General features: G+C 42.7%; 1 protein-coding gene across 1 annotated transcript in view; it reads left to right on the forward strand.

Moving 5' to 3' along the window:
- The window catches only part of LOC102804153 (tyrosine-protein kinase CSK-like), a 35,458-nt gene extending 20,363 nt beyond the window's left edge, over positions 1-15,095 (forward strand). The window contains exons 6-13 of the mRNA XM_085507063.1: positions 1,189-1,291; positions 1,592-1,657; positions 4,863-4,965; positions 11,136-11,220; positions 11,504-11,577; positions 11,826-12,021; positions 12,658-12,744; positions 13,987-15,095. Of these exons, the coding sequence (XP_085363189.1) occupies positions 1,189-1,291; positions 1,592-1,657; positions 4,863-4,965; positions 11,136-11,220; positions 11,504-11,577; positions 11,826-12,021; positions 12,658-12,744; positions 13,987-14,163 (891 nt within the window). The 3' untranslated portion in view covers positions 14,164-15,095. The remainder of the gene's footprint in view (positions 1-1,188; positions 1,292-1,591; positions 1,658-4,862; positions 4,966-11,135; positions 11,221-11,503; positions 11,578-11,825; positions 12,022-12,657; positions 12,745-13,986) is intronic.
- The last annotated feature ends 12,720 nt before the right edge of the window (positions 15,096-27,815 follow it).

Below are 27,815 nucleotides of genomic sequence, written 5' to 3' on the forward strand. Positions count from 1 at the left end.
AAATCAGATTCAAAATCAAATCAGATTCAAAATCAGATTGGGATTCAAAATCAGATTGGGATTCAAAATCAGATTGGGATTCAAAATCAGATTGGTATTCATAATCAGATTGGTATTCACGATCAGATCAGATTCACATTCAGATCAGTATTCACATTCAGATCAGTATTCACATTCAGATCAGTATTTACAATCAGATCAGTATTCACAATCAGATTGGATTTACATTCAGATCAGTATTCACAATCAGATCAGTATTCACAATCAGATCGGATTCACATTCAGATCAGTATTCACAATCAGATCAGTATTCACACTCAGATCAGTATTCACAATCAAATCGGATTCATATTCAGATCAGTATTCACAATCAGATCAGTATTCACAATCAGATTGGATTTACATTCAGATCAGTATTCACAATCAGATCAGTATTCACAATCAGATCAGTATTCACAATCAGATCAGTATTCACAATCAGATCAGTATTCACAATCAGATAGGTATTCACAATCAGATTGGATTTACATTCAGATCAGTATTCACAATCAGATCAGTATTCACATTCAGATCAGTATTCACATTCAGATCAGTATTCACATTCAGATCAGTATTCACAATCAGATCAGTATTCACAATCAGATAGGTATTCACAATCAGATAGGTATTCACAATCAGATCAGTATTCACAATCAGATCAGTATTCACAATCAGATCAGTATTCACAATCAGATAGGTATTCACAATCAGATTGGATTTACATTCAGATCAGTATTCACAATTAGATCAGTATTCACATTCAGATCAGTATTCACAATCAGATCAGTATTCACAATCAGATCAGTATTCACAATCAGATCAGTATTCACAATCAGATCAGTACTCACAATCAGATCAGTACTCACAATCAGATCAGTACTCATAATCAGATCAGTATTCACAATCAGATTGGATTTACATTCAGATCAGTATTCACAATCAGATTGGATTTACATTCAGATCAGTATTCACAATCAGATCAGTATTCACAATCAGATCGGATTCACAATCAGATCGGATTCACATTCAGATCGGATTCACATTCAGATCGGTATTCTCAACTTGCTACTTTTGGTAGGATTGCTGCATTTTGGATTCCACTTCATATTTCACTGTTTTAGAACCCAATTTTTGTTTTCTTTTTGGCAGCATTATGAAGGTGATGCTGATGGTTTAGTGACATCTTTAATCAAGCCTCTTCCAAAACAAGGAGGAATGGAGTTTTCTGTGGATTCCAAGGCTTTTGAAGATGGTATGGCAATACTGTATTTTAATAAACTTAGGCAAAAAAAAAAAAGTAGCTTTTGCTTTTTGTCATCGTACATGTTTGTTTTGTGTACTAGTGCACCACATATGGTAGGATGCAGAAATGTTTTGTTGCTAAAAAATCAACCTTTAATACATTTTATTCAAAACATTATTACAAGTATGCACTCAGGAAGTACAGGAATGTATCAATCTCAGCCACGTGTTCGCTGATACAATCACTGTACTGCCCTTGTACATACTTTGTGGTATCCTCATAATATTTTTTGTCTCTTTTTTTTTTTAGCCGGATGGGCTATTTCTAAAACAGAATTAAAACTTGGCAGAAAAATAGGAAAAGGAAATTTTGGAGGTAAGACAGTGTTTAGTTTTCTATCGTTTTGCATACTTGATTTATGTAGTTATACCCCATATATTGGAAAAAGGAAAATATTTCTTGGATATAAAAATAATTATGTAAATTTTTCAAGATTGTGCCTCATTAGTTTGTATCCATCCATCCATTACTTATTAGTCTCCGATCAAACGAAGTTTGAAAAAGAAACTTATGATTCGGTTTCCAACCGTCCGTTCGGAGTCAGGTTTTAGAACCATGTGGACCAAATCTGTTCATTCTTTGCATGTGTCTAGTACTTTATCTGGGACATATGCACATGCAGTGGTTTACTGATTCAATCCAAGATAGCTGAATGGCAGCCATTTTGTTTTTTAGCTCCGCTGTTGACTTTGTCGAGCGGAGCTTATTATATTAGTGATTGTCCGTCGTCCATGTCAATGTTTTACTTTTTCGACTTTTTCTTGAAAACTACAACCCTGAATGCTTTGATACTTGATGTATATGTACCTTGGGTGGACCTTTCTTAGGTTTGTTCATTTCATGATGATATTTTCAATTTCCTAATTTTGGTGAATATTTTTGTCATTTTTGGTAAAAAGTGATATTTTCGACTTATTGTTAAAAAGTCCAATTGCTTCAATATTACATATATATGTACAGTAGAACGTCGATTATCCGGACATCGATTATTCGAAATGTTCGGTTATCCGAACCTACTGTGTGTCCCCCAAAGTTTGTATGCAGGTCTGGCTGTGTTCCGTATAATACAAAAGTCAACTGTGAACAATAAATACTACAGTCGTCTTGTGTGATTTCCTGGTGCAACACTTTCAATAAAGCTATTGTCAACATGTAATCCGACGTCTTTCACGTGTACGTTCATTGTTTACAGTGTCTGCGCAAACAATGACACGAATTACCTATTATGCAACACCAGTGTTCCCCTGTAAAATAAACAATTTCCTAAAAACACAAACTTCATCAAATGTCTTCTCCACTGTTTACAGTCAGATCCTTAACTTTACCAAGTTGTAAGTCACCGCAAAATTGTACGGGGTTCCACTGCCGTCAAAGTAACGCGGCCATAAGCCGATCCCATGTTTTTTCCGATTTTTAATTTTAATGTCTAGTATCAGACGTAACATCCTTTTCGGAATAAAAAAAGAAAGAAAATAACTTCTGGGATGTCTTGCCACAGAAGCGACGCCAGTTTAATAGTGCAGTGAAAAAGAGTGACAAAACGACAAAACCTTGGTGTGCCTCTTTGATGGTTTATCAGCAGACAACAGCAACCAATGACCACAGTTGGCGGGCCATTTGATGGTTCTCAGCGTCGAAGTGTTTACGTCTGGTGATCACAGTAGCCAACCTGGATTTTTACAACAATTTATTATGTCAATCGTTCTAGGTGTTAAAAACTTTGCTGAATCCAATAAAATCGGGACATCTTGTAGCAGTTTACCATTCGAAAATCCATGAGCCATCTGGTAACATCGAGCCGATCTATACACAGCGAATACGAAGCGACCTTTCATCTGTTTACTTTATCAGCGTCTTTTATCTAGCGTTGGCATGGCTACCCCAGTGAAACGCAAACGCTGTGTGCTTGATTTGGACGCGAAGGTGTCAATTATAAATCGACTAGAACGTGGCGAAACCGCAAGCAATCTATCTACCGAGTAATGTGTTGCTAAATCGACGATATTCGATATCAAGGCAAAACAAAAGCTGCTGGATTTTTCTAGTAAAATGGATTCAAGTGCAGGACTGAAACGAAAGATAATGAAAACAGCCAATGACGATCGTTTAGAGAAATCCGTCTTCACTTTGTTCCGGGACTTGATTTTCCCAAGAAAGAAGCAAAGGAACTTTATTATCGCTACATTTTACGGACATTTTGAAACATTTTTTAACATTCCAGCGTGCAACATTTTTATTACAATGTATTACTGATTAAATAAAAATGTTATAATGACGTACTCTACATGTACTATTGTTTGATTTCATTACAGTTATGTGCGTTAGAATTTGTGTGTACGTGAGCCTGTAAATTTGAGCACGCCTACACAAGATCGCATATCCGAACTGTTTGCATAACCGAACAAAAAGCATGTCCCCCTAACAGTACGGATAATCGACGTTCTACTGTACTACATGTGGACCTCTCTCAGATTTGTTCATTTTGTAATGGTATCTTTAATTCTCTAATTTTGGTGAATATTTTTGTCATTTTTGGTATAAAGTGATATTTTCGACTTCTTGTTAAAAACTACAAGTCCAATTGCTTTGATATTACATATATAGGGTTACATGTGGACCTCTCTCAGATTTGTTCATTTCATGATGATATCTTCAATTCTCTAATTTTGGTGAATATTTTTGTCATTTTTGGTAAAAAGTGATATTTTCGACTTCTTGTTGAAAATCGCGAGTCCCATTGTTTTTATATTACATATACAGGTACTACATGTGGATCTCTTTCAGATTTGTTAATTTCGTGGTGATATTTTGAATTATCTACTTTTGGTGATTGTTTTTGTCATTTTTGGTGAAAAATGATATTTTTGAATTCTTATTGAAAACAGCAAGTCCCATTGCTTTGATACTATACATAGTGTTCATTTTCTAATGATATCTTCTGTTCTTTAATTGAAATGTGCATTGCATTGCTAACAGCTGGTTTGAAAATGTGGTAACTTATGCATGCCTCGTCAGTTTATGTTCAAATATGGTACATACATCATACATGTTTGGATACATTCTATGATGATTCGTTTTGTGACTGGATCAAAGATGGCTGACTGGCAGTCATTTTGTTTTTTGAAAATGTTGTATCTTATGTATGCTTTGTCAGTTTTTGTTCAAATTTGGTACTTACATCATACATAATTCAGTTCGGATACGAAAAATGCATGAATAGCATATCCTGTTTAATTTCTGACCATATATTACATTTCTGGAAGCATCATTTAATAGATCTAATTTCTGTTGATACTAGACAAGCCAATTATTCACTCTCAATTACTAACTATGCTTTTAATGCATATTTCTTTCTTTTTTTGAATGAATAACTTTTCCCCTAATTCTAACGGGGACTATGACATTAACAATTACTTGTTTAATCTAGATTTATAATGAATGTTGTAATAGTTATATGTTTCTCTTAATAAACTTATTGAGTGTTTCTCTTTGATACATAATCTTGAAATATTTGTTACAGATGTATTGGAAGGTGACTATCGAGGTCAAAAAGTAGCAGTTAAATCCTTGAAAGACAACACGAACACAACGCATAAATTCTTAACAGAAGCCTCAGTTATGACGTAAGTTGCATTCTAGTTATTGTCATTTTGTTTCGATCGAAGTTATTTGTTTCATATCTTCTTGATTTTCAGTGTTTCTGTTTTTTTAGAGAAGCCTGATACTTTCTAGTTTGCTTCAGTCTTGATTGATCAATCGGCTTATACGTTCTATCTACTGAGCACATCATGTTTACAAAACTATGCATATTAAATTGGTAATTTGCATAAAATTATCAAAATGAAATTTAACTTCTTAAAAGGTTGGTTCTCGTGTTGATTTTTGAGGCATAAATCTGTGTTTATAAAATAGTATTGGGTGTGGATCATATGTAATACATTGACATAAATTTCTATTGTTTGCCAACAGCCCTTTCAAACTGACCCTCTAAACAGGCCCTTTCATACCGACCCTTTCAAACCAGCCCTTTCAAACCGGCCCTTTCAAACCAGCCCTTTCAAACCAGCCCTTTCAAACCGGCCCTTTCAAACCAGCCCTTTCAAACCAGCCCTTTCAAACCAGCCCTTTCAAACCAATGCATGGTAAATCAATATGTGTTGTTTTCCCAATATTATGCAAATAAGCATACGCACCAATCATTTGCATTACCCTGAGACTTGGTAGTATAGTACACAAAACTAATGCACAGTCTCCATACAGTCCCTGCTCCCCGTACAGTCCCTGCTCCCCGTACAGTCCCTGCTCCCCATACAGTCCCTGCTCCCCATACAGTCCCTGCTCCCCATACAGTCCCTGCTCCCCATACAGTCCCTGCTCCCCATACAGTCCCTGCTCCCCGTACAGTCCCTGCTCCCCGTACAGTCCCTGCTCCCCATACAGTCCCTGCTCCCCATACAGTCCCTGCTCCCCATACAGTCCCTGCTCCCCGTACAGTCCCTGCTTCCCCATACAGTCCCTGCTTCCCCATACAGTCCCTGCTCCCCATACAGTCCCTGCTCCCCATGCAGTCCCTGCTCCCCATGCAGTCCCTGCTCCCCGTACAGTCCCTGCTCCCCGTACAGCCCCTGCTCCCCGTACAGCCCCTGCTCCCCATACAGTCCCTGCTCCCCATACAGTCCCTGCTCCCCATACAGTCCCTGCTCCCCGTACAGTCCCTGCTCCCCGTACAGTCCCTGCTCCCCGTACAGTCCCTGCTCCCCGTACAGTCCCTGCTCCCCGTACAGCCCCTGCTCCCCGTACAGCCCCTGCTCCCCGTACAGCCCCTGCTTCCCATACAGCCCCTGCTTCCCATACAGTCCCTGCTCCCCATACAGTCCCTGCTCCCCATACAGTCCCTGCTCCCCGTACAGTCCCTGCTCCCCGTACAGCCCCTGCTCCCCGTACAGCCCCTGCTCCCCGTACAGTCCCTGCTCCCCGTACAGTCCCTGCTCCCCGTACAGTCCCTGCTCCCCGTACTGGCCCTGCTCCCCGTACTGGCCCTGCTCCCCATACAGTCCCTGCTCCCCATACAGTCCCTGCTCCCCATACAGTCCCTGCTCCCCATACAGTCCCTGCTCCCCATACAGTCCCTGCTCCCCATACTGTCCCTGCTCCCCCCGTACAGTCCCTGCTCTCCCCGTACAGTCCCTGCTCTCCCCGTACAGTCCCTGCTCTCCCCGTACAGTCCCTGCTCTCCCCGTACAGTCCCTGCTCTCCCCGTACAGTCCCTGCTCTCCCCGTACAGTCCCCTGCTCTCCATACAGTCCCCTGCTCCCCCACACAGCCCCTGCCCCCATACAGTCCCTGCTCCCCATACAGTCCCTGCCCCCGTACAGTCCCTGCTCCCCATACAGTCCCTGCCCCCATACAGTCCCTGCCCCCATACAGTCCCTGCCCCCGTACAGTCCATGTCCCCGTACAGTCCCTGCCCCCGTACAGTCCCTGCTCCCCCACGCAGCCCCTGCCCCCATACAGTCCCTGCTCCCCCATGCAGCCCCTGCCCCCCACGCAGCCCCTGCCCCCATACAGTCCCTGCTCCCCCACGCAGCCCCTGCCCCCATACAGTCCCTGCTCCCCATACAGCCCCCTGCTCCCCCACGCAGCCCCCTGCTCCCCCACGCAGCCCCTGCCCCCATACAGTCCCTGCACCCCCTACAGCCCCCTGCTCCCCATACAGTCCCTGCTCCCCATACAGTCCCCTGCTCCCCATACAGTCCCTGCTCCCCATACAGCCCCCTGCTCCCCATACAGTTCCTGCTCCCCATACAGCCCCCTGCTCCCCATACAGTTCCTGCTCCCCGTACAGCCCCTGCTCCCCGTACAGTCCCTGCTCCCCGTACAGCCCCTGCTCCCCATACAGCCCCTGCTCCCCATGCAGTCCCTGCTCCCCACGCAGCCCCTGCTCCCCATACAGCCCCTGCTCCCCATACAGTCCCTGCTTCCCATACAGTCCCTGCTTCCCATTACAGTCCCTGCTCCCCATACAGTCCCTGCTCCCCATACAGTCCCTGCTCCCCATACAGTCCCTGCTCCCCATGCAGTCCCTGCTCCCCATACAGTCCCTGCTCCCCATACAGTCCCTGCTCCCCATGCAGTCCCTGCTCCCCATACAGTCCCTGCTCCCCATACAGTCCCTGCTCCCCACGCAGTCCCTGCTCCCCATACAGCCCCTGCTCCCCATACAGTCCCTGCTCCCCATACAGTCCCTGCTTCCCATACAGTCCCTGCTTCCCATACAGTACCTGCTCCCCATACAGTACCTGCTCCCCATACAGTCCCTGCTCCCCATACAGTCCCTGCTCCCCATACAGTCCCTGCTCCCCGTACAGCCCCTGCTCCCCGTACAGTCCCTGCTCCCCATACAGTCCCTGCTCCCCGTAAGTCCCTGCTCCCCGTACAGTCCCTGCTCCCCGTACAGTCCCTGCTCCCCATACAGTCCCTGCTCCCCATACAGTCCCTGCTCCCCGTACAGCCCCTGCTCCCCGTACAGTCCCTGCTCCCCATACAGTCCCTGCTCCCCGTAAGTCCCTGCTCCCCGTACAGTCCCTGCTCCCCATACAGTCCCTGCTCCCCATACAGTCCCTGCTCCCCATACAGTCCCTGCTCCCCATACAGTCCCTGCTCCCCATACAGTCCCTGCTCCCCATACAGTCCCTACTCCCCGTACAGCCCCTACTCCCCGTACAGCCCCTGCTCCCCGTACAATCCCTGCTCCCCGTACAGTCCCTGCTCCCCGTACTGGCCCTGCTCCCCGTACTGGCCCTGCTCCCCATACAGTCCCTGCTCCCCATACAGTCCCTGCTCCCCATACAGTCCCTGCTCCCCATACAGTCCCTGCTCCCCCCGTACAGTCCCTGCTCTCCCCGTACAGTCCCTGCTCTCCCCGTACAGTCCCTGCTCTCCCCGTACAGTCCCTGCTCTCCCCGTACAGTCCCTGCTCTCCCCGTACAGTCCCTGCTGTCCCCGTACAGTCCCTGCTCTCCCCATACAGCCCCCTGCTCCCCCCATACAGCCCCCTGCTCCCCCCATACAGCCCCCTGCTCCCCATACAGTTCCTGCTCCCCATACAGCCCCTGCCCCCATACAGCCCCTGCCCCCATACAGTCCCTGCTCCCCATACAGTCCCTGCCCCCGTACAGTCCCTGCTCCCCATACAGTCCCTGCCCCCCCATACAGTCCCTGCCCCCGTACAGTCCATGTCCCCGTACAGTCCCTGCCCCCGTACAGTCCCTGCTCCCCCACGCAGCCCCTGCCCCATACAGTCCCTGCTCCCCCACGCAGCCCCTGCCCCCCACGCAGCCCCTGCCCCCATACAGTCCCTGCTCCCCCACGCAGCCCCTGCCCCCATACAGTCCCTGCACCCCCTACAGCCCCCTGCTCCCCATACAGTCCCTGCTCCCCATACAGTCCCCTGCTCCCCATACAGTCCCTGCTCCCCATACAGCCCCCTGCTCCCCATACAGTTCCTGCTCCCCATACAGCCCCTGCTCCCCGTACAGTCCCTGCTCCCCGTACAGTTCCTGCTCCCCATACAGCCCCTGCTCCCCGTACAGTCCCTGCTCCCCATACAGTCCCTGCTCCCCACGCAGCCCCTGCTCCCCATACAGCCCCTGCTCCCCATACAGCCCCTGCTCCCCATACAGTCCCTGCTTCCCATACAGTCCCTGCTTCCCATTACAGTCCCTGCTCCCCATACAGTCCCTGCTCCCCATACAGTCCCTGCTCCCCACGCAGTCCCTGCTCCCCACACAGTCCCTGCTCCCCATACAGTCCCTGCTCCCCACGCAGTCCCTGCTCCCCACACAGCCCCTGCTCCCCATACAGTCCCTGCTTCCCATACAGTCCCTGCTCCCCATACAGTCCCTGCTCCCCATACAGTCCCTGCTCCCCGTACAGTCCCTGCTCCCCGTACAGTCCCTGCTCCCCGTACAGTCCCTGCTCCCCATACAGTCCCTGCTCCCCGTACAGTCCCTGCTCCCCGTACAGTCCCTGCTCCCCGTACAGTCCCTGCTCCCCGTACAGTCCCTGCTTCCCATACAGTCCCTGCTCCCCATACAGTCCCTGCTCCCCATACAGTCCCTGCTCCCCATACAGTCCCTGCTCCCCATACAGTCCCTGCTCCCCATACAGTCCCTGCTCCCCATACAGTCCCTACTCCCCGTACAGCCCCTGCTCCCCGTACAGCCCCTGCTCCCCATACAGTCCCTGCTCCCCGTACAGTCCCTGCTCCCCGTACTGGCCCTGCTCCCCATACAGTCCCTGCTCCCCATACAGTCCCTGCTCCCCATACAGTCCCTGCTCCCCATACTGTCCCTGCTCCCCCCGTACAGTCCCTGCTCTCCCCGTACAGTCCCTGCTCTCCCCGTACAGTCCCTGCTCTCCCCGTACAGTCCCTGCTCTCCCCGTACAGTCCCTGCTCTCCCCGTACAGTCCCTGCTCTCCCCGTACAGTCCCTGCTCTCCCCATACAGCCCCCTGCTCCCCATACAGTTCCTGCTCCCCATACAGCCCCTGCTCCCCGTACAGCCCCTGCTCCCCGTACAGCCCCTGCTCCCCACGCAGTCCCTGCTCCCCACGCAGTCCCTGCTCCCCACGCAGCCCCTGCTCCCCATACAGCCCCTGCTCCCCATACAGTCCCTGCTCCCCATACAGTCCCTGCTTCCCATACAGTCCCTGCTTCCCATTACAGCCCCTGCTCCCCATACAGTCCCTGCTCCCCATGCAGTCCCTGCTCCCCACGCAGTCCCTGCTCCCCACGCAGTCCCTGCTCCCCACGCAGTCCCTGCTCCCCATACAGTCCCTGCTCCCCATACAGTCCCTGCTCCCCATACAGCCCCTGCTCCCCATACAGCCCCTGCTTCCCATACAGTCCCTGCTTCCCATACAGTCCCTGCTTCCCATACAGTCCCTGCTTCCCATACAGTCCCTGCTCCCCATACAGTCCCTGCTCCCCATACAGTCCCTGCTCCCCATACAGTCCCTGCTCCCCGTACAGTCCCTGCTCCCCGTACAGTCCCTGCTCCCCGTACAGTCCCTGCTCCCGGTACAGCCCCTGCTCCCCATACAGCCCCTGCTCCCCGTACAGCCCCTGCTCCCCGTACAGTCCCTGCTCCCCGTACAGTCCCTGCTCCCCGTACAGTCCCTGCTCCCCGTACAGTCCCTGCTCCCCGTACAGTCCCTGCTCCCCGTACAGTCCCTGCTCCCCGTACAGTCCCTGCTTCCCATACAGTCCCTGTTCCCCATACAGTCCCTACTCCCCATACAGTCCCTGTTCCCCATACAGCCCCTGCTTCCCATACAATCCCTGCTCCCCATACAATCCCCGCTCCCTGTCCCTGACTGAAAAAAACAACTACATAGATGTTTCATTGGCCCTGAAGTTTTTAGGAATTTTTCCAAGAACAGACTCGATCTTAATTTGTTTTGCATTTTGCAGAAGTGTAGAAAACTGTATTGTTCCATCTATGACAGTACTAGAAACATTTCTGATTGCATCCTTATCCTGGTAGATTAATCGTAATCTTCAGTCCCATGTACTTTTACATTGCCTTTATCACATAACGGGTACAGAAAAGTCCTGGGCTTAGGGGGTTCAGGTGACTGGTACACAACAAATATTATTTAAATTATGCCATGCTGTCAATACCTGTATGGCCAACAGTGGGAATATCTCACTCAACAGGTTGCTTATCTGTCCAATATAGTATAATTGTTGCAGACTCTCTTGATAATACTTATATTTGTTCAATTTGTAGGTCGTTAAGACATCCTCACTTAGTTCAGCTGTTTGGAGTAGCACTAGGCGATCCAGTTTATATTGTCTTAGAATATATGGGAAAGGTAATCATGTCCGAAAAAAATAGAAACTAGAGATACTTCTATATTTCTATACAAGCAGCATTCTAATATTTTGTTGTGCTGCGTATTTTCAATAACATTCAAAGGTTGTATGAGTCATCATGCTTATCTCGTGAACCGTGGCAAAGTACATTATATAAATGACATCATCTGTTGAGTTTTCACATCTTTTAGTTGTGAAGGTGATGTCATTTGTGAATTTTCATTGCGATAAATCGATGCATCATGTTGATAGTAATCTTTGGATTTTGTCTTTCTCATTCAGGGGTGTCTTGTAGATTATTTACGTTCCAGAGGTAGGGCTGTTATACAAACTAAGGAATTACTTCGCTTTTCCAGGTACGTATTTTTTTTTCTATTTTTGGATGAGATGTTTCATATTCATAGTAAATTGCAAGAAAAAATGGCTGGGTTTTTAAGATCCTAAAAGTAAATTATGCAGGTTTTCTGTTTTTGTGTTCAAAGATGCTGGCTGTGATGCAATGACCACCTTGTTCTAGGTTCATTTCATTGTAATTAACAATGTGTGCATCCTAAGTAGGCTATTAGTGTGAAGTTCATAGTCACTCATTGTATTTCTATTTCAGTAATGTGTGTGATGGAATGGGATTTCTAGAAAGCAGGTCATTGGTCCATCGTGACTTGGCAGCAAGGAATGTTCTAATCTCAGATGCTGGTTTAGCTAAAGTTTCTGATTTTGGCCTCGCCCATGAAGAGTCTTATATTGTGGATGGCGGCAAAGTACCAATCAAATGGACTGCTCCTGAGGCACTCAGAAAAGGAGTAAGTCATGTCCTAACATTATTCATTTGTGTTTGCTATCAACCAGTAACAACTTCCATAAACCCTTCTTCATTGAGATGCTCTACTATTGAATCATTCATTCATTTGATTGTTCCTTCATTAATCCACCCTCTCACTGGTCTGCTAACTCATTGATCCAATTGAAGAATCTTCATTGATCCAATTGAAGAATCTTCATTGGTTCAATTGAAGAATCTTCATTGATTCAATTGAAGAATCTTCATTGATTCAATTGAAGAATCTTCATTGTTTCGCCATTCATTGAATCAACCGCATCACCGAGTAATTCATCGAATTTGTGATTCATTGTCATTCATTAAGTCACTCATTGATTCATTTGTTCATTGCATCTTTACTTGATTGAAATATTACTTTATTGAGCCATTCATTCATTGCTGAAACTATGAACCCTATAAATTATTTGAGCCACTTATGTGCAAATATTCAATGTATGACGATTGCTCTTTAATGTTAGCGATATTCTGTTGAATGCAGACATGCTCCTGTATAATTAGTATGACTGATGATAATCATGGAGTCACTTCTGAGAGTGACCTTTAACATTTAATCTCTGTTACAAATTGTTTTATTTTCTTCTTCCTTTGTTATTTCTAGCATTTTTCAACAAAATCTGACGTTTGGAGTTATGGCATACTTTTATGGGAGCTGTATTCATTTGGAAGAGTGCCATATCCCAGAGTGGTGAGTTTTCCCCTCACTGATGTCACTTCATGTCATGTGACATCATTATTTCCTGTTGATTCAAATTCATATTGCCAGTCACTGGGGATTACAAGTTGTAAATTATCTAGATTATAGATGCAGGCTTTTACTTTGATGTTTTGATGGGTTGCGAGTTAGTCTGGGGGATGCACAGGATGCCAAGTGTTCTTGCAGTACAAGTTTCAATCCTGCATCACAACTTGGATAATCATGTCTCTCATATTTTTAGTTTTGTTTTTTTTAGTCCTCGTTCGGACGCAGTCCAAAAACGGGGACTTATGTTTTGACCTGCGTGTTTGTGCTTCTGTGCGTGGGTCCAGACCTGTATCTTAGAAATGCCTGGACCAATCACAATCAAACTTCACACATACATCATACATGATATTATACATATGCACATTAATTTGTTACACGATCTGATTCAAGATGGCCAAATTGCGGCCATTTTTGTTCTAAAAATCATCAAAATCAAGCATTTCTCTGCTGTTTACAGATGGATTTTGTTCAAACTTGGTATATATGTGGACATTGTAGGACCTTGAAGCACATCATTTTGTTTTTCAGATAAGATTCAAAATGGCTGACTGGCGGCCATTTTGTTTTAATGAATGTGGTCCAAGTGCCATATCTCTGGCTTGCTTTGATTAATTATGTTCAAATTTTAAATATTCATTATACATCATGTCATAGATATACAGATATATTGGTTTGACGATCCTATTAAAAATGGCCGAATAGTGGCCATTTTTGTGCTAAAAAGTCATCGAATATTAAGCATTTATGGATGGATCTTGTTCAAACTTGGTACATACATTAGACATTACGGATTCCTGATGCACATTATTATTTTTTTTCAGATCGGATTCAGAATGGCTGACTAGTGGCCATTTTGTTTTTAAGAATGGGCTTCTAGAGCCATATTTCTGACATGCTTTGACTGACTATGTTCAAATTTTATATATTCATTATACATGTATTCAAAATGGCTGATTTTGTTTTTATAATTAATGCTGTTTCAGAGCAATATCTCTAAATACTCGTTTGACGATCAGATACAAATGACAATCATTTAAATGTTAAACAATCATCATAATCATATTCCTGACATGTTTATATTCCATCTATATTACTATAAACAAAACTATATATCTTAAATTTGATAACTAACTGGGACTGTGCCATGCATAATAAATTTTTTAAGAAACTTCATCTTCCTTTCAGCCGTTAACGGATGTAGTGGCTCATGTCGAAAGAGGTTACCGGATGGAGGCACCGGAAGGCTGTCCGGACCAAATTTATAGAATCATGATGAAATGCTGGGACTTAGATCCAAAGCAGAGGCCATCATTTAGTGAGATATCAAGGATGTTGGATAATTCCAGTGCCGTTACAGTTTAAGATAAAATTATGTCACGATATATTCATGAAATTTACAGTTAAAAATGTGTAGTTGATGGAATGAACTTTTGCTTGAAAAGTATTCTCGACATCATGAAAAAAATCACTCAAAGCTTGCCTTTGAGTCCAAGATGGCTGCCGCAGTACTAATAATCAAAATCCAATAAAATCCTTTTTTGTATTAGTGTGTTTTAGATCAGAACATGGTATAAAAAGATTTTTTTTGAGTAGACTGTGGAAAAAAAGGGAGTGTTGCATTTCATTTGTTATAAAAAAAATGGAAAAAAAAGAGAAAAATGATTTGGAATAGTCATGACAATGAACTCTGCATCGGTATAATACATAAGGGGAAGGGACACTCAAAAGACAGTACGCACGATTAGTTTCAAATATTGCAGCTGTGTAAACAAGTAAGGCACATACTGTAAAACGTCTTTTTAGCAAATCTAGCTAATCTGTAATTTCGCTAATACAAGATGTCACTAATTTAAAGTATACTCACACAATGTGATTGTTGGCACTTTAGCTAAATTAAGATTCGGTCAATTCTTGCATTGAGTTAAATTTGCTACATACTGTGGAATACTTTATTTTCGCTGGAATTTATTTTCGCTGAAAATGCTTTTTGGGCGTTTTGCTGGAATTTATTTTCACTGATTTTTGATGCGATTAATGTAAAATATAGGAAAAAATGTATATTCACCGGATTTTATTTTCACGGAATCATCCTTTCAGCGAAAATAGCGAAAATAAATTCCAAGCGAAAATAAAGTATTCTACAGTATATTTCACTATGTTTTACGAGTAACTCACATCAGTGTGTATACGTGTATAGCACCCTTGCATTCACTTTTCCAACGTGTTTTTCACCTTTGTCATTTTCTTGCCACTATTTCACAATAAAATTAATATATACTGGTTTTCCTCGCAAATTTTAGCACGATGTTAGCAAATCATTGGCCGTGGCTACGAATTTCTGTTGTATTTTGAACGCGATTTGGGGGCTGCTGTGTTGCCATGGCCACCAATATACTAAAGCAGTTTTGCCCAAGATTGACATTGAAATTAGCATCAAATTCATTTTGAAATGTCATCTTATGATCATTGAGGTCAAATTAATTTTGACATTTTAAGATACTAGGAGTAATGGAATAGTGAAAATAAATCTAATCAGTTAGACCTCAGCTGCTAGGAAGATGTCACCTTGTCTTATTATTAGCTTAAGATGTGTTTTCTCTTGTTTCTCAAAATAACAGTAATCTAATTTGTAGTCTCTAGTCGGCTTTTTTAACTTTTACCATTGAATGAATGTTTCCATGGTAACCACATTTATTCAATATAAAACAGATGAATATTTTTCTATCAGAATTGTTTTTGTTTTGTTTTTAACATTCTAATTCATGTCAGTATTACTGTTTAAAGGTCGACAGTCGTCGGCCGCGTCCTGTTCGATATGGACTCATAGCGACGTATACAACTCGTGTAAAATACATTGTTTATTTACATGAAATTCGAACACGCGCTGCGCGACGACCACCATGCTTTAAATCAGTTGAACACAGCAAGCATAGTTAGGATTGAGATGACTATTAGAGAAAAGATAACATAAATCAGTCAATTGTCCCCATGACCATCTTTTATTCTAATATGTTGAGTTGAAGTATACAGTACTCATTCCGCCCAACCTCCCGCTTTTATCGCTTTTTTTCCGACCGCTTATCGCTTAATTTCCGACCGCTCGCTGCTTTCCGACCGGTAACCGACCGCTTTTTTTCCGCTCGCTCGCGTTCGCTTTTGTTCGCTCGCTCGCTTGCTTTTGTTCGCTCGCTCGCTCGCTCCTGCTATGGCTGGCTTCAGAAACATCGTCCGCTTGCCAACCGACCGCTGGAGTAACAATGATCGTACATTGTATGTATAAACTTAAGTTTTTATTCGTAATAAATTTAGGTTTTAATGACGATTCAAAACACAACGCCTATTGCTTCTCTGTTTTGGAACAAAGACGCCTTCAAATCACTTGACACATTGTAACGTTTGCTACGCAAGTCGAACTGTGACCTGTATTTACATATTTACGTCCTAGTGTGTGTAGTTCAAGCAGCTATATAACTGGTCAATCGCGATATGTATTGAGTACTAGTATTTGTGTGTTGTGTGTATGTTTCTGTGTGTGATTATGACTAAATTTATTCCGAGCGGCGCTCAAAATAATTTGACACTTTATTTGCGAACGCAACTCACACTATGACGCTTACTCAATTTGCATAAGTAATACGAATGCTGTAGTTCAGAAAAACTATTGGTTAACTTTTGTTCGTGTCTGGGTGCGCAAAACAAAACTGCACATATAATTATCGCATAGCTGAATTCTACAAATCAATTGAACTTAAACTACTAGTATAATGACTGTGACGATTAATCGCCTGTCTGAGTACATGCGGCGACGAATTATTGGATTGGCAGCAGCCGGACGAAAAATGAAAAAGATCTCGGAACAGTTAATTTGTTGAGGAAAACAAAACAAGCGCAGCCAGTGATACATTTTGAAAACAAAAAAATACAAAATAAACGCAATCAGAGGCGCCGACCACGCGCGTTGGAAATAAATAAAACGTGTTGTGACAGTCTCACCAAACTCTTTCACTCGCGCAATATAATTATGTTATTTCCCAAAGCACTTATATTTAATACATTGACGACACCGCAAGATAAATGTAAATCAGGCTTGTAATTACTAGTAACTCTACTCGAACGCAATGTTGATCACTGTAAAAGTGGATAAATTCGAACCGTCATCAAATTCAAAATTCAAGCGATCTCGTTGAATGTCAAAAATAAACTCGATGTTTAGAAAGACAAAAACACCAACATATTAGAGTGCAAAAAAAGTTAGCAGCAAAGAACGAGAAGTGCATGTGGGAAAGCGATGAGTGAACTCGAGGAAAATTATGCTGATGTGAGAACAAGCCATATACCCGCGGAGTACTCGCTAAAACATCGAGAAAATGTGCCATTTCAAAGGGCACCCTTACAAATAATGTCTGCGATTGTGTGAACATGATAACGTGCAAACAAGGAACAGATCTCGTGGTCCACCAAGGAAACTTAGCGATGACGCAGTTTTAGATGTATACGGCTGTTGAAAACAGAGACTCCTTCGATCTCATATAAGCAGGTTCACGTTGATGTATCATTTTCAACTATTACCAACAACGCTATGATACAACAGAATTCGATCAAGCTGCCTCACCCAAGTAGCTGCGACATTACGTTATTAAATTGTAACAACCTTAATTTAGTTACATTAAAGCTTAGTGGCCATCGAAGTCGATACAATAATGTATAGAGAACACACGATATTATCCCACATTCACACATTTAGCTCCGTGTCCAACTGATTTCAAAACGACGAATCCTATCATGTGAAACGCATTCGTGCATTTTTGTTTTTGTCTTTTCCCAGAAATGTCATTGTTCAGAACGATTATAATGCATTGCAGCAGAATATAACCATTGTTTTTATTCGAGACTGCTCAAACCTACATGTACCCATATGAGGTCGGTCTCCAAGGTGCGTTGTAAATTATGTGAACGTCCGCCAATGCGTGACGTGACGCACACGTTTGGTGACCCCTCGGCGTTTCCCCGCGTGTTTCCCCAGTTCAATCAAAATCGACGTTATTGGGACACCTCAATGAAAGTCATTGGAATGTTTTTTGAGATCTATAGATGCATCTCTCATGAAATATTATGCGGAATTTAAAAGGCTTGATTTTACATGAGAGACATCACTCAAATTCTTCAAACTACGCGATTTCGACAAATTTGAAACCAGAACAAGCTCAGTGCACAGACGAATGGTTATCAACGCAGTCGCCAAGTCGTCCATCCGCTAGTGATGATCATAGTGCCATCAAACAACGAAATGATAGCATCGCGAAAAGACTTTTCCGTTCTCAACAATCAGCTTGCGATCATGGCGAAAGATACACAGAAACGCTGCGCTTTGCTGGTGAATGCAAACCGGAGTAAATACTTAATACGAGCGATAAAATAATAGAGTGTCATGTCATGAGCAAGGCATTTGTGAATATTATAGACAATTTCAATCGTAAACAAAACAGAGCTGACAAATACCGTTCTGGTGCAAAAGTTTCCAACCCAGTCGGAGAGACGGTAAAACAACGTAATGTGGTATTTCCTGAAACCGCACACCGAGACGCTCGTCCACTCGAACATGTCAATGTGACGCCAGCGATAAAAGCTACTCGACATCCAACCGCCACAGTGACCACCGGTGAATGCAGTACATTACCAATACCTGTGGTATCTTGGAGCCGTAACTCCCCAAACACATGTACGACTGACATTACGCCTTCACATATAAACACTCCATACAGCTATCTCACTGCTCCTTATTATCAACCTGGCACTGACTAGTTTCAATATTCACCAGGATACGGAAATATTTTTGACGCATCACAATTCACTTATCCACAAGTGCCGTTTCCATTGTTGCCTGGCACATCATACCCGATGGGTTCACCAATGCCCAATGTTGCCCACACATCTCCATCACCATAACTTGCAACTGAAATCCAGCCGGTGACCAAACCAATTGCCCCGAGTGTTGCACCCCAGTTGCCACCAGTGCCATCCACTGAACAATAGTAAACTAAAGTCTAAACTTCGTTTAAACTAGTTGCGAACGTTTATCTATAGATAATAGTGAGTTATTCTTTATATTACATTGACGGTGTATTACTGATCGAGATTTGTTTATATTAAATATAGTTTTTAAATATTCAATTGGGATTTCGCGGTCACATGACTTTCGCGTTCATCCCCTCGTTAAGGCAATTTTTATTTATTTTTCAAGAAATTTTCATCGGGTTTGTCAAGCCGCAGACTCCATTGTAGAGCAACTAATTCTGTTGTTAATTTGTATCTATTTCAACAGCATTTAAAGTGCTCTATGTAGCTAGTGAGCATTGTTGCAATTGGATAAGATACCGATCTAGGTTTGTCGGTGAGGCAGCTTGATCGAATTAATAATAAATAAAGACATTGTGAAATTCTTTTGTTTTTGTAATATTCGTGTGTAATCAGTAATTATGAAAAAAAATTATGGGTACATATGGAATACATTTCGTTATGAAATATTCCTAATATCAATTTCTAAATTATCTTGTCAAAATCAGTTTTTTTTCCAGGGTTTTTCCCCCAAAACGAAAGAATTTCATAATGTCGGGACCGAGAAGTTTTTTTTATTATTTATTGGGAACGGAAAGTCTTTATCGTAGTGCTTCGCCTCGGTTGACAATGAGCTCTTCGGGTTGCTAAAACTGTTTGTCCACCTCTGTTGGGGTGAACATTTGTATTATTATACTGAATAAATCTTAGAACAGAATTGGTGGCACTCAATCATGGCAATCTTCCAGGTCATCGTTAGAAAGATTTTCGGAGGCAAATTTAATCTTGAAGGATTGCAGGAAATTGACCCTTACCGATTCATATTTATGAATTAATCGGGATTCAGGTACCATAGTGTTTGTAACAGAAAAAAAAACGCTTTCGCGTGGGATTTTTCATGCAAACATTATGAATGGTTCCCCGACACTGATTCCTTTTTAACTTTCAATTGTTCTAAGTCGCGGCAAACCCTGCTCATGACCGGAGACGTCGTCGAGACGCAGGTGCGATTCCTCTTAGCAACGCGTTCTATTTATTTCCAAAGCGTGTGGTCGGCGCCTTTGATTGCGTTTATTTTGTTTTTTTATTCACGTAATCTATCACTGGCAGCGTTTGTTTTGTCGCGTCTCACAACTTAATGTCCAAGCTGACTTTGTTTTGGCTGTAAGTGAACTACGTACAGCTCATGAAAGTATTTCGCCCAGAGTTCGCAAAAAACGGAATACCCTGCAAAATTTGAATCTTTTATTTTATAACGAGACATTGGGCGCAAAAATAAAAACCATAATTGTAATTCAACAAGTTTATGTAACGTGTTAGTCCGCTTGCCAGCCGCCTAGTTAAAAAACGCGATCTCCATTGATGTCGGCTTCGACAACTTCGGACAAGTAAGGTGGGCGCTGGCCGACATTACATTTGCAAGTATTGTATTTGTTTGACAAATTGTACACTACTGTCATTCTATAACAATCGATTGGTCGTTTTTTTCACAGTCTTACTATTCCTGCAGATATTCTTCAATTGTTATAGGTGCCATAGATTTACATAACTACAACTTGACCCGTGTTAAACCCAAACCATGCGTGCATGACAACCGTCACCCTACACACGGTTACTCAATGAATACCGTACTCTACAGTAGACAATTTTCGCTCTCCACCAAAAATTGAATGGTTTTATTTCATATTAGTTGTGTCTGTGTCAGTGTCGTATTTGATTTCACATCTTTGGTTCGATCTTGTTTATGGTGGACATTATTACTACGCTTATGTATTATTACCAATTTTATATGGCCGTGTGATCCACCGTATTTTTTCAACGGTCGTTCTATAAATTTTTGATTAACATCATAAAAACAAAAATGACACACTTGTACATGAAACAGTAGGTAATGAACTGTAAATGCGGGCGGTTGCGCTGTCAGGCGAGCGAGCGAGCGAGCGATTGCGCGAGCGGATACTTCCGGATTTGCGCGGTCGAAAAAAAAGCGGAAATTGCGCGGTCGAATTGAACAAAGCGAGCGAAAAAAAAAAGCGATCGAAATCCGGAAGCGGGCGGGAGGTTGGGCGAAATGTGTACTGTATATATACAAGACAAGCTGCTTTCTGATTGGTCCGGCTGTTAGGTGTTAGGGTAGCCAATCAGGTACAATCTTTAAGTCGCTTTGAATTGGCTTTTTGATTGTTGCTTCCTTTTTAGATTCAAATATAAAAATATGCAAATATAAAAATAAATGTGTCGTGTGGTTGGCATAGCAACAGATTACATTTATTCAACTTTCTATACAATACCTATAAAACTTATACAGGTCTATATCATTGTTATGCAAATAAAGCATGTGTCACAGCCAATAGGATTACATCTTTCTGCTCATTTGCATGGAACTTGCATAGAAAAGATTGAGACAGATTATGATGTATGGAGATCGAGACTGTTTGTTCAGGATTTTTTTTTTCGTGTATACTTACGTTGCTAGGATTGATAATCCTATCTTGGTATCTTCTTTCAAATGAAACGATTTGAATTGCAGTAGTTTTTTGTGGAATGGGGAAGCCATTTCAGTCAAGAATTGACTTATTACCGGAATGATATCAGTTTTATACACTTTTTTTTTTCTGAGATTGTTGTGTAACAATACATTCTTGATAACCAGTGTATAATGTGTTATTATTTTAGCTTAGATTTTGACACATGCCTACAGAACCGTTAGCTGGATCTAACTAATAGTATGTGAATCCTTTATAAACATCGTATATTACTTTATATTTTTCAAACTTTTGATTTAATAGACCCATATATGTTTAAATTGTTATCTTTTGGTATATATATATATATATTCATTTGAATAAATCTTTTGTTGAGTTTGCATCTCCTACACATTTCTGAGATTTCTCTTTTCGTTTGCGTGTTTAGCATACTGGGGTAGTTTTTTTTTCACAATATTTTTTTTTTTTTTTTTGTTATTCCTGCTCTAGTGTCAATTCATTCATTACTGTGTGTGAACTAATCAGTTTGCGATTCTTCGTCATGCGATTATCTCTGAATGATGTTGATTATATCTCATTGTTGACGTTTATAAGTCATGTCATTTTACAACGATTTGTTATCTTCATTTTCTCAGCCATTATTTATTTGTTAACCCTCGAAAGTAGCTCAGATTATGTGATACTGCTATCAAATTATTCATGTATTAAAAACAAAGAGGGGAAATTCAATAAGCAATCTGTTTGAGGGTGCTATATATGATTTTAGATAGTAAGATCACAGTCAGCTGGTGATATTTACTTATATGGTGCAGTCATCTTAAATATTTCTTAAAACTAAAAAAAAAAGACTTTCTAGTCGTATTCAAGATGGCTGCCCCATATAGTAAATATTGGTAAATTGGTCACATTTATTATCACAGGTACACCAGCTGTCTGTGAGTATGATGTTCAATTCTAAGTACCATGTTTGTTCTATTGGTAACACACATGTTTACGTAAATGCACTTCTAATAGAACAAATTTGGTATATAGATTTCTAGTAGTCAAAAGAAAGGTTAATTAGTTTTACCTTGTTGTGATTAGTTGTGTTGCTATTAAAAATGACCAATAACTGTTTGTTTTTTTAGTTTTTTTTTTGTCATCGTTGATTTTTGAAATTAAGCGACAATCTATGCATCTGAGCGGTTATAGTTGTAATTATACTTTTGTCAATATTATCAATATCTACAAATACATATACTAACATTTTTCAACTTTTATCATCAAAAACATTAAGTAATGTCAAATTCTGACATTTGTGTCAAATTTTGAGAACAGCTATAAATTTAAAAACTGTGTGGTTCAAAATAAACGTTTCTGAATAAAACAAAAATCTTTGGAATTTGCATATTTATTTTCTCACATGAAGGGATGTTTATTCACCTACTGTCATTTGAGTCTATATTCACCGGTAGATTTTCTTTAGTAGTAACGTCTTCTATAACCAGAATTTAAAACTTGGCGATTGTCTGATGAATAGACAGTCGACCGACCACTCAACTGATTTTTGAACTGGGAGTTTTCCGTTCATCATTGGCTAACTCTGTCACAGTCAGCAGGTTTACAAATGGTAGTAAGATACATGAAATTGTCGGTATATTAGTGGGGGTAGCCATCTTGAATTGTTAACATAAAGATTTCTATTGATTTCATCCCCTCCCCCCTCCCCCTATAATTGATTTATTGTATTCCATTTATTATATTACCATTCTCAACATTTCAATTTATACTTTATTAGTCCCCGTTCATACGAAGTCCGAAAACGGGGACTTGTGTGTGTGCGTGCATGCGTGCGTCTGTGCATTCGTCCGGACCTGTATCTTAGAAATGCCTGGACCAATCACAATCAAACTTCACACATACATCATACATGATATCATACATATGCACATCAATTTGTTTCACGATCTGATTCAAGATGTCCGAATGGCGGCCATTTTTATACTAAAAATCATCAAAATCAAGCATTTCCCAGCTGTTTACAGATGGATTTTGTTCAAACTTATATATACATTAGACATTATGCGACCTTGATGCAAATAATTTTGTTTTTCAGATAACATTCAAAATGGCCGACTGGCGGCCATTTTGTTTAATGAATGGGCTTCTAGACCCATATTTCCAACTTGTTTTGACTGATTATGTTCAAATTTTAAATATTCATTATACATCATGTCATAGATAGACAGATATATTGGTTTGACGATCCTATTCAAAATGGCCGAATGGTTGTCATTTTTGTGCTAAAAAATCATCAAATATCAAGCATTTCTGGATGGATTTCGTTCAAACTTGGTACATACATTAGACATTACGGGTTCCTGATGCACGTCAATTTATTTTTCAGATCAGACTCAAAATGGCCATTTTATTTTAATGAATGGGTTTTCAGACCCATATGTCTGACTTGTTTTGACTGATTATGTTCAAATTTTTAATATTCATTATACATCATGTCACAGATATACGGATATATTGGTTTGACGATCCTTTTCAAAGTGGCCTAATGGTGGCTATTTTTGTGCTAAAAAACTTTTGTTTTTAGATCGGATTCTGAATGGCTGACTCGTGGCCATTTTGTTTTAATGAATGGGCTTTTAGAGCCATATCTCTGACATGCTTTGACTGACTATGTTCAAATTTCATATATTCATATATATAATGGCTGATTTTGTTTTAATTAATGCTGTTCCAGAGCAATATCTCTCAATACTTGTTTGACGATCAGATACAAATGTCAATCATTTAAATGTTAAACAATCATCATATTCCAGACATGTTTATATTCCAGCTATATTACTATAAACAAAACTTTATGTCTTAAATTTGATAACTAACGGGGACTGTGCCATGCATGGCTTGTTCAATGTGATATGAACATGTCTCTGTTCATGTATATTTGAAAATAACTTTATGGGAGGAGTGATTTATTCATGTTTTATTTAAAAAAGTTGTATATAATATTTGGGATTGGGTAGCTCAGGGGGTCCATTGCTCGCAATAGATAGTAGCTCAGGGGGTCCATTGCTCGCAATAGATAGTAGCTCAGGGGGTCCATTGCTCGCAATTATAGTAGCTCAGGGGGTCCATTGCTCACAATAGATAGTAGCTCAGGCGCCCATTGCTCGCAATAGATAGTAGCTCAGGCACCCATTGCTCGCAATTGATAGTAGCTCAGGGACCCATTGCTGGCAATAGATAGTAGCTCAGGCACCCATTGCTCGCAATTGATAGTAGCTCAGGGACCCATTGCTCGCAATTGACAGTAGCTCAGGGGCCCATTGCTCGCTATTGATAGTAGCTCAGGGACCATTGCTTCCAATTGATAGTAGCTCAGGGACCCATTGCTCGCAATAGATAGTAGCTCAGGTGCCCATTGCTTGCAATAGATATTAGCTCAGGGGCCCATTGCTTGCAATAGATAGCAGCTCAGGGGCCCATTGCTTGCAATAGATAGTAGCTCAGGCACCCATTGCTTGCAATAGATAGTAGCTCAGGCGCCCATTGCTTGCAATATATAGTAGCTCAGGGGCCCATTGCTTGCAATATATAGCAGCTCAGGGGCCCATTGCTTGCAATAGATAGTAGCTCAGGCGCCCATTGCTTGCAATAGATAGCAGCTCAGGCGCCCATTACTTGCAATAGATAGTAGCTCAGGGGCCCATTGCTTGCAATAGATAGCAGCGCAGGGGCCCATTGCTTGCAATAGATAGTAGCTCAGGGGCCCATTGCTTGCAATAGATAGTAGCTCAGGGGCCCATTGCTTGCAATAGATAGTAGCTCAGGGGCCCATTGCTTGCAATAGATAGTAGCTCAGGGGCCCATTGCTTGCAATAGATAGTAGCTCAGGGGCCCATTGCTTGCAATAGATAGTAGCTCAGGGGCCCATTGCTTGCAATAGATAGTAGCTCAGGGCCCATTGCTTGCAATAGATAGTAGCTCAGGCGCCCATTGCTCGCAATTGATAGTAGCTCAGGGGTCCATTGCTCGCAATTATAGTAGCTCAGGGGGTCCATTGCTCACAATAGATAGTAGCTCAGGCGCCCATTGCTCGCAATAGATAGTAGCTCAGGCGCCCATTGCTTGCAATATATAGCAGCTCAGGAGCCCATTGCTTACAATAGATAGTAGCTCAGGCGCCCATTGCTCGCAATTGATAGTAGCTCAGGGACCCATTGCTCGCAATTGATAGTAGCTCAGGGGCCCATTGCTCGCTATTGATAGTAGCTCAGGGACCATTGCTTCCAATTGATAGTAGCTCAGGGACCCATTGCTCGCAATAGATAGTAGCTCAGGTGCCCATTGCTTGCAATAGATAGCAGCTCATGGGCCCATTGCTCGCTATTGATAGTAGCTCAGGGACCATTGCTTCCAATTGATAGTAGCTCAGGGACCCATTGCTAACAATAGATACTAGCTCAGGGGCCCATTGCTTACAATAGATAGCAGCTCAGGGGCCCATTGCTTGCAATAGATAGTAGCTCAGGCGCCCATTGCTTGCAATATATAGTAGCTCAGGGGCCCATTGCTTGCAATATATAGCAGCTCAGGGGCCCATTGCTTGCAATAGATAGTAGCTCAGGCGCCCATTGCTTGCAATAGATAGCAGCTCAGGCGCCCAATGCTTGCAATAGATAGCAGCTCAGGGGCCCATTGCTTGCAATAGATAGTAGCTCAGGGGCCCATTGCTTGCAATAGATAGTAGCTCAGGGGCCCATTGCTTGCAATAGATAGTAGCTCAGGGGCCCATTGCTTGCAATAGATAGCAGCTCAGGGGCCCATTGCTTGCAATATATAGTAGCCCAGGTGCCCATTGCTTGCAATAGATAGCAGCTCAGGGGCCCATTGCTCGCTATTGATAGTAGCTCAGGGACCATTGCTTCCAATTGATAGTAGCTCAGGGACCCATTGCTCACAATAGATACTAGCTCAGGGGCCCATTGCTTACAATAGATAGCAGCTCAGGGGCCCATTGCTTGCAATAGATAGTAGCTCAGGCGCCCATTGCTTGCAATATATAGTAGCTCAGGGGCCCATTGCTTGCAATATATAGCAGCTCAGGGGCCCATTACTTGCAATAGATAGTAGCTCAGGCGCCCATTGCTTGCAATAGATAGCAGCTCAGGCGCCCATTGCTTGCAATAGATAGCAGCTCAGGGGCCCATTGCTTGCAATAGATAGTAGCTCAGGGGCCCATTGCTTGCAATAGATAGTAGCTCAGGGGCCCATTGCTTGCAATAGATAGTAGCTCAGGGCCCATTGCTTGCAATAGATAGCAGATCAGGGGCCCATTGCTTGCAATAGATAGTAGCTCAGGGGCCCATTGCTTGCAATAGATAGTAGCTCAGGGGCCCATTGCTTGCAATAGATAGTAGCTCAGGGGCCCATTGCTTGCAATAGATAGTAGCTCAGGGGCCCATTGCTTGCAATAGATAGTAGCTCAGGGGCCCATTGCTTGCAATAGATAGCAGCTCAGGGGCCCATTGCTTGCAATAGATAGTAGCTCAGGGGCCCATTGCTTGCAATAGATAGTAGCTCAGGGGCCCATTGCTTGCAATAGATAGTAGCTCAGGCGCCCATTGCTTGAAATAGATAGTAGCTCAGGGGCCCATTGCTTGCAATAGATAGTAGCTCAGGCGCCCATTGCTTGCAATAGATAGTAGCTCAGGGGCCCATTGCTTGCAATAGATAGCAGCTCAGGCGCCCATTGCTTGCAATATATAGTAGCTCAGGCGCCCATTGCTCACAATTGATAGTAGCTCAGGGGCCCATTGCTTGCAATATATAGCAGCTCAGGGGCCCATTGCTTGCAATAGATAGTAGCTCAGGCGCCCATTGCTTGCAATAGATAGTAGCTCAGGCGCCCATTGCTCCTAATTGATAGTAGCTCAGGGACCCATTGCTCGTAATTGATAGTAGCTTAGGCGCCCATTGCTCACAATTGATAGTAGCTCAGGCGCCCATTGCTCCTAATTGATAGTAGCTCAGGGACCAATTGCTCACAATAGATAGTAGCTCAGGGGCCCATTGCCCGTAATTGATAGTAGCTCAGTGACCCATTGCTTGCAATAGATAGTAGCTCAGGGGCACATTGCTCACAATAGATAGTAGCTCAGGCGCCCATTGCTCGCAATTGATAGTAGCTCAGGGGCCCAATGCTCGCAATTGATAGTAGCTCAGGGGCTCATTGCTTGCAATAGATAGTAGCTCAGGCGCCCATTGCTTGCAATAGATAGTAGCTCAGGCGCCCATTGCTTCCAATTGATAGTAGCTCAGGGACCCATTGCTCACAAAAGATAGTAGCTCAGGCGCCCATTTCTTGCAATTGATAGTAGCTCAGGGACCCATTGCTCACAATAGATAGTAACTCAGGGGGCCCATTGCTCACTATAGATAGTAGCTCAGGAACCCATTGCTCACAATAGATAGTAGCTC

This window comes from Saccoglossus kowalevskii, chromosome 13 (genome assembly GCF_978046115.1).
Source record: "Saccoglossus kowalevskii chromosome 13, keSacKowa6.1, whole genome shotgun sequence".
Lineage (NCBI taxonomy): Eukaryota > Metazoa > Hemichordata > Enteropneusta > Harrimaniidae > Saccoglossus > Saccoglossus kowalevskii.